This window comes from Alosa alosa, chromosome 13, assembly GCF_017589495.1.
Source record: "Alosa alosa isolate M-15738 ecotype Scorff River chromosome 13, AALO_Geno_1.1, whole genome shotgun sequence".
Classification (NCBI taxonomy): Eukaryota; Metazoa; Chordata; class Actinopteri; order Clupeiformes; family Clupeidae; genus Alosa; species Alosa alosa.
Window position 1 is genome coordinate 13,832,474 of NC_063201.1, and position 7,839 is coordinate 13,840,312.

Here is a 7,839-nt window from a genome sequence, read left to right on the forward strand (position 1 = left end):
ATATCGCCTAAGAAATGAGAACATAACTAATGTCGACTGCTATGCTGGATATCCATTGTCATTCTATATTCCTCTCCCTTTGATACCAACATGTTAATGAATGAAAGCTAATTGCTTTGTTGTGAATATACTTGATATTGTAGTGCCAGGTTAAAATGGCACTCACTCCCATTGTCCAACCTAACCATTGATTGGATTAATAAAGGTTGAGTGGATTGATCAAAAATATCAAACTGGGAAGCAGCATATGGAAGAAATAGTTGTAGTGATGTAAAATCCTCACTTACAGAGCATAGACTGTGGTTTACTTGTACATAAGATCTTGAAGTCCGTATCCGAACTCCCCCTATTACCGTCGGTCCCGTATTTCCGCCGTCTTGCGTGTATGTGTCACTTAATATCCATTTCTATACAAACCAAGGCAGTTCTAAAAAAGCGCCAAGCATCCACACCATAGGTGTATCTAAATTAGCTATGTACCAAAAATGACATTTTACAGTGAATCAAAAAACTGTAAACTGTGTTGTAAGGCTGCGTGTACACATCCGCTTGGAGCTCCAGTGGAGTTTTAATTTCATGACGAGAATTCTCGGTCTAACCGTTCATGTTGACCGTTGAACCGGCGTAAATAGGCGACCCATCAGGCCAGCACTATAACTGTGAGCGTGGTAAACAAAATCGGATATTTCAGGCAGTAAATGCTCCCGTTAAGAACCAAACTAGATTTTGTTCAAATCTACACACCTATGGCTACTGAAAAATGTAAGGTTCATTTAGCAAATGTTATTTTGTGTTAAAGTGTTAAAAAACATCATTGTTTTAGAATTTCCGAACAAAAGTGGTGATAATCGGGGATGTTGCGATACCCCAGAACTCATCCCCTTACCACAGCATCATTGTCGAACTACTAACTGTGTACGGCCATACAACCGTAGACATGTTGTTGGCTCCGTCTGAGTGAGGAGGAAAATTCACTTGGTTCTTGAGTAACCCCCCACACACACACACACACACACATACACACCCACACACACCTCCTCAGCTTGGCTCAGCACTGTTCCCTCCCATAGGAAATTAATGGACATCTCTCCTCTTGCCACTGCTGGACAGCAAAAGTTGTGTTAGGAAGCCTTCCCATTTCCTTCACGGGAGTTGAATTTGTCCTTTGAAAGCAAAGGGGGAAGAAAAAACGAGTTTGTGTTCTAGCTGTGGAATGGAGTGCTAGTTGTCGAGTCTCGCTAGAACTCTAGTAGAATTCCGACTCCATTACACTAATGGCAGCTTTGGACCCCTGTCTCCTAAAGCGAGTCACACATTAGCGGCCGTGCTGACAGTCTGTCCCTTGCCCCTACACACCAACGCCCAAATCTTTAACTGACAAGGATTCGATTAACATTGGATTTTACTGAGTGGCGCTGGCAAAAATAGAACTGAATCGTAATTGACAGAGCGAATTGGGCAGTGGTGTGAGCGGTGGTATCGAAAACAATGGATTGAAAGTAATCAAATGTCAAAAGAGGGGGCGCTGCACTCATGTCCTTAACCTGTACTCTGCACTCATGTCCTTAACCCCCCCCCCCCCAGCTTCAACGGAATGCCATACTCTTTTATTTTCCCCTGCCATTGCTTTTGTTGAACCCTGAGAGTTGTGTGCCGAGTGGCACGTTGTGCTTAATGCTGAATGAGAGAGCTCCAGCCCAGCGTGGGCCAGAGGAGCAGCAGCAGGGGGAGGCAGACGGCACTCAGAGGGCCACCAGCCACACAGAGAGAGGAGCCAGCAAACCTGGGCGACAACACCTGCTGGTGTGTCAGTTAGCATTAACCCCTCTACCACACCCACACACACACACACACACACAAGGGCTGGGCGATAAAACGATAGCAATATGTATCACAATAGACATGTAATCGATATCAATGAAAAAATGTGTTTGATAGAACATTCGATAATTAAAAGCAACATACACCTCCCGCCTTACGTTGTCCATAAATAAATAGGCTAAATATATCTTGCATTGTAGCTAGTATGTGCAACTCTACCAGAGTAGACGATAGAAGTAGGCCTACCTCAACACAGACTCTCAATGAGTCCTTGCCCCGTGCGCTTTCTTTTTCTCTCTCTCTCTGTCTGTCTGTCTGTCTGTCTGTCTCTGTCTGTCTGTCTGTCTGTCTGTCTGTCTGTCTGCATCCCTCCTCAGCATGCGCATGTAATCCAAACATTCACAATCGTGCAAGGCGACTGAATTGCTATTAAGTCCGGTTAGCATCATTAGCTTGCGCTACTGCGAATTTGTTCAAAACTGTTGCATTCAAATTGACTGCTAAATTCTAATCAACACAATCCCGATGCAAATGGAAAAGTATTTTCCAAGACTCAAAGCGGGCCTGTCCCAAGGAGAAAAGTATTCATTTGAAACTTAAACACCGCGTGGGAAACTGAACAGTCTAACCAGTAGACTTACTATGATAAACTAGCAAATTACTTTGTTTACAATATTTCCAGGCTTCAACCAGTGCACTCATTCAGACTTATGTGCACAATTATTTATTTGAGTGTTTTTCATGATTGTGTTGCTATTTCTTTTCCCTGTTTGCTTTGATTGATAACTGAGGTGATTCAAATCAGAGGAAGGTTAAGTTTAAAATAAGTGTTTAAATGTAACTTTTTTTTCCCCTTCTGGTCCTTATCTGAAGTAGATAAAAAAAAAAAAATAATAATAATAATTATCGATATCGACTGATATGAAATACTTATATCGTGATACAGGTTTCAACCATATCGCCCAGGCCTAACACACACACACACACACACCCACAGATCACATGAAACCACACATTTGCTCTGGATGGCCTCTTTTTTTTATTCCAGGCCAGGCCCCCCTCTGGGCAGCCAGGTTGTTGTATAATCTGGTCTGGAGGTCAATAATTGGATGACACACCTATGTGGGTGTCTGTGTGTGTTACCCCTCAGGCCAGGCTTGTGGACTCCGGGCACCTCTCCAGTCTGTGGGTGAGCTGGAGGTTGCCATGACGACGGATACTGTAGGACCTTTTTTTTTCCATCCTCTTGGTGTTATGCGTTTCAAAGGGGGTTAATCTCACCGATGAACACATGAAGATATGAAGGGATATGATGGGATATCTGAGTTCTTTCTTCCTCTATTTCTGTTTTCCCAGCCCCCCTCTCTCTTTCAATGTACCTCTTGTTTACTGTATTGAGAGTGCCACACTTAGTCCTCCTCGTTGTTGCCCAGTAGATCATTCACCTGACTGGGTGACTGGTTCACAATGCAAACATGGTCTCCTAGCTACATTTGTATAGTCTGTGACAGTGATTTGGAGGTGTCGAAGAAAAAAAAAAAAGGATACAAAAGGACAGAGGGTGAATGTGTGCCTAACTTAAACACAACTGAGCGTGTGTGTGTGTGTGTCTCAAAAAAGTTAGATGAGTTATTGTTCAATTGGCTGGATTCTTGGCTAGTGTTCATTCATTTGCATTCAGTTATGTGTTGCATGCTTCAACAAAGGGAAATATGGCCCCATCATTTTACCTAGGAGGATTCTGTTGTGCAATGAAAAATCTTCATTGTAGTTCTGATGTAGTACTTTTCTCTTCCTCATTTATATGAGAAGTGACTCATTGAGTCTACACTACTACCTCAGCACGCAGACGCGCACACACACACACATTAACACACATTCGAACACACATACATACACACACACACCACAGGCTCTTGTACGTCAATCTGTTGGCCTCAGACTTTCGATTATGTTTTCATGAACAGGCCGTGCATTTGTTATTTAAATACCTCAGGGGTGAGTGGCCCCCTTGATCAAATGTGGCCCACGTGCTCTGCTAAAGAGAGTAAATGCATTAACATTTGTGCACCAGCGCAGTCAATTCGCTGGGAAAACGGCATCAGACGCTGGAGGGAAGCGAAGGGAAAAATTCCATCAGCCCGCTGATTAGGTTTCTCATTTGTAGGGGGGGTCAATGACGTGATGTCTAGATTTTCTGTCCAACAGCATTTTTTAAGTTTATAAAAGGTTTGAATGCCTGAAGACACACCATATATATGTGGGAGCACTCCCATATTTGTAACCACTTTACCTTTTGAAAAATCTTTTAGGTATTTTTAATTTTTCTCTTATGTGAAGTATCAAAATATTATGTTCTTTAAAATTACACTGAATCTATTCAAATGTGCTTTCTGCTCTATCTAGCATTTTTTCCAAAAGTGTTTTGTAGCTCTGTAGAAAATTGCACAGCATTTTTTATTTTTATGTCCATCCTATTATACAAACAAACTTTGTCCGAAGATGTCAACTTAATCAAATATCATCTGGTGCAACCATCAAGAAACTGCCATTTTGAGACTTTTATTTTAAAATTAATTCAAAGATCTTAAGTTGCATTCATAAACTAGTTTGCCAGGCGCCCATTGGGGCAGCAAACAAGTTTGTAATTATCTCTTATATTTGGAAAAACGTATCTTAAATAACAACTGGCAAGAAGTTGCCAAATTTGGACGTCGTGGTATAACCTCAACAATACAATGAATATTAATTTATTTGTTCAAATTTATTTTTTGATTAGAAATGAAATAGTGACCTTTTAGAGGAATCAAGTTTGTTATGAGTAGGTGGTCAATTTTGTGCCTGTAAATTTGATCTCAAGTTGAAAATGTCATGTGGTGCGACTATTACAAAATGCTTTTTTGTGTGGTTTTACGTTTAATTTAGGATTTATATGCCTATGCAATTTATTTTAGTGTTACGGAATCAATTTTTATACATTTAGAGTACATTCTCAAAGATTTCAGAAAAAAACATTATAATGACAAAAATGTAAATAAAAATCATTTTACATGTAAGTTTACTTTGGTAAATGTACATTTATTAATCATTTATCCCATTTATTCTGTTCAGCAAGAAAGATATATTTCACTTATTATCGGTGAGGGGAGTTAACACGGTAATATAGGATTTTATTACCATTATTTTTGTTTTGTTTAACATTATTTTATTGTTTTTATTTGTTATATTATTAGTGATGATTGGGCAACATCAAATTTGTTTAATCATCTTTTTTTGTTTAAGTTTGTTTGCTCTGAAAGCTTCCCCATTTCATTTCTGTATCTCTCTCTCACACACACACACACACACACACACAATCTCTCTCACTCTCACTCTCACACACACACACACACACACACACACACTCACACTCACACACACACACACACACACACACACACACACACACAATCTCTCTCTCTCTCACACATACACACGGACACACTCTTTCTCTCTCTATCTGTTAAACACTAGGCCTATTACTCTCTTCATCGCTGTATCTATCACAATATATCTATCACGCTAACTATCCCACTAACACACTATCAATCACAGATCACTATTTATCACACAATCATGCTATCTATCACACTATCAATCTATCACACTACCTATCTATCTATCTTTATCCATAATCTGTCTGTCTTCTAGCCTCCCCATCTAGTTAGCCTAACTTCTATGTCTAACTCTTACTCAAAAAAGCTTTCATTCTGCTATTGTTTGTCTGTCTATCTTTTAATTTCTTTATCTTTTATTATCTCTTCCTTTCCATCCAACCATGCACCTTTGTCTATCTTAATACCTTCTCCTGCCCCATCTCTTAAAATCATCTGCTAAATCCCATTCACTTTACGTCCTGAATTTCTTCTGTTTATCCCCTCGATCACTCACACGCTTTTACCTCCTTTCCTCCCTTAAGCTGTCTACATTTATTTGTTTCTTTCTATGTGTGTTTGTTTTCATCACCTTCTATATTTCAAATGCCCTCACAAAGCTTATCTTTTTATACCTTTACCAATATATGGGCAAGTTCAACATCATTAGCAACTTAAAAATCTTTTACTTTGTGTAAAACTTTTATTTTTTATTTTTATTTTATTTTATTTTATTTAATTTTTTTTGCTTTGCAAGCACTATATTACCCTCATGAAATGAAAATATAACAGTTTATTGATCTCTACTTATATTTTTAACAATATGAGATCCTTGAGTCATTTGGTGCGACCACTCATCATGTGGTGCGACCACTCATCATGTGGTGCAACCACTCATCATGTGGTGCAACCAATAATAGCAATACCTGTGTTAAATTCAAAATGAAAAATAACATTTCTGTGGTTAAATTATTAATCAGTCATATAGTATGTTTAAGTCAATGCTATTTTTCAGACTTTTCCATCAGTTTTATAAAACTTACAGGAAAAATAAGGGTTCTACATTTTTTTTTTAAGGTGACAGTATAAAACAAAAATATCAGTCCAATATTCACAAAAAGTAAAGAAATGTAAATACTTTGTTTCTAAACAATTCATATTATTAAGAACTTGTAAACAAACTTTTAAGCATGTTAAGGAAATACATTTAATTTTAATATAATCTATGGTCGCACCACATGACATTTTTTTAGGCCGCAACCAATTCATTCTCATGGAAAAACACTAAAATTTTTAATATGGATGTTCAAACCCAACATTCTTAATGTTTGAACAATTGAAACAGAAATTCTTATTTTTAGAATTTTAAATTTTAAAAACCTTATCCGTCATTGACCCAGGGGCGAGCTGTTTTGATTGCTTAAATGGAATCCCATACTTGAGTGTTTTTTTATGTTATTCACTTTGTCATTCACTTTGTCTCCTATGTACACACATATATTAACACACAGACTCTTGGAATTTCAGAACATGTTTCATATTCACTCTCATGTAGACATGGTTGACCATACATCAACAGAATTCTGAGAACGTAGAAACATACACTATTCATTTGATCAACAAAATTCTGGCGTTGCATCATCTATGCTTCTTGGAACAGATATCGGTCTGTCATAGTTATGCACACAGACCCTCCGCCTTGACCTTGCATAATTGACAACTTGTTCGATGCTGCAGTCTGCTCATTATCATGTTCCTCTTGTGCAGCGTTCTGGCAGGGCATATTAATGGATTTGAACCAGTTCTGATGTATTCTGCCTATTTCTCTCCTCTCTCCTCTCTCTCTCTCCCTCTCTCCCTCTTCCTCTTCCCCCATTGCCCCTATGTCCTCCCCATCTCACAGGTTTAACTACAGATCCACACATCACCTCACCTCCAACGGCTTCTATGAGTTCCTCAACTGGTTTGACGAGCGGGCCTGGTACCCACTAGGCAGAATAGTTGGGGGCACGGTGAGTATTGTGCTGGTGTACTCTGTTCTTTCCAAACAATGATGTACTATACTTGGTGGCTGATGATTTTTCCACCATATCTGACAATAGGTGGTAGCTGTTCACATTTTAATCACTTTCCAACTCTGGTGTGTGTGTGTGTCTGTGTGTTGAAGAGGACTACTGAGTGGCAAAACACAGACCTCAGTGTGTGTGTGTGTGTGTGTGGGGAGGGGGTGTGGGATGGGACACTAGCTTGATGAAGCTGAATCAGCTGTCTGTGTTTGTTCCTGTGATCAGCAGCCCTCTCCCACCTCCAGCCCTCTCATGGCCCTACAGGGGCCCATCGGGGCTGCAGAGAGACTGCGATGCTCCTGGCTAAATCACCACCACAGGATGCCAGAGCGCGACAGTTAGCTACCCCCCTGATGCCTCTAATCCACCGTGCCGTTGGCATGCTGCAGAAATGAGATGTGGAGAATCATACCATAAGTCTCTTTAGAGGAAGGGGGAATGAGGATGAGCTGAGAGATTTTTCATGGTGTGTGTTAGTAGGGTTGGGTACCGAAACCGGATATGATATAATATGATACCGGCACCGACGCAAACGGTAG

The 7,839-nt window shown here is 39.7% G+C and overlaps 1 protein-coding gene across 2 annotated transcripts in view; it reads left to right on the forward strand.

The window, feature by feature from the left end:
• The window catches only part of stt3b (STT3 oligosaccharyltransferase complex catalytic subunit B), a 46,507-nt gene that overhangs the window by 13,287 nt on the left and 25,381 nt on the right, over positions 1-7,839 (forward strand). The window contains exon 2 of one of the 2 annotated variants that reach the window (XM_048260004.1): positions 7,138-7,263. In XM_048260004.1, coding sequence (XP_048115961.1) covers positions 7,138-7,263 — 126 coding nt within the window. Of the gene's footprint in view, positions 1-7,137; positions 7,264-7,839 lie in introns of those variants that run through there. The other variant, XM_048260003.1, reaches the window with a different exon arrangement.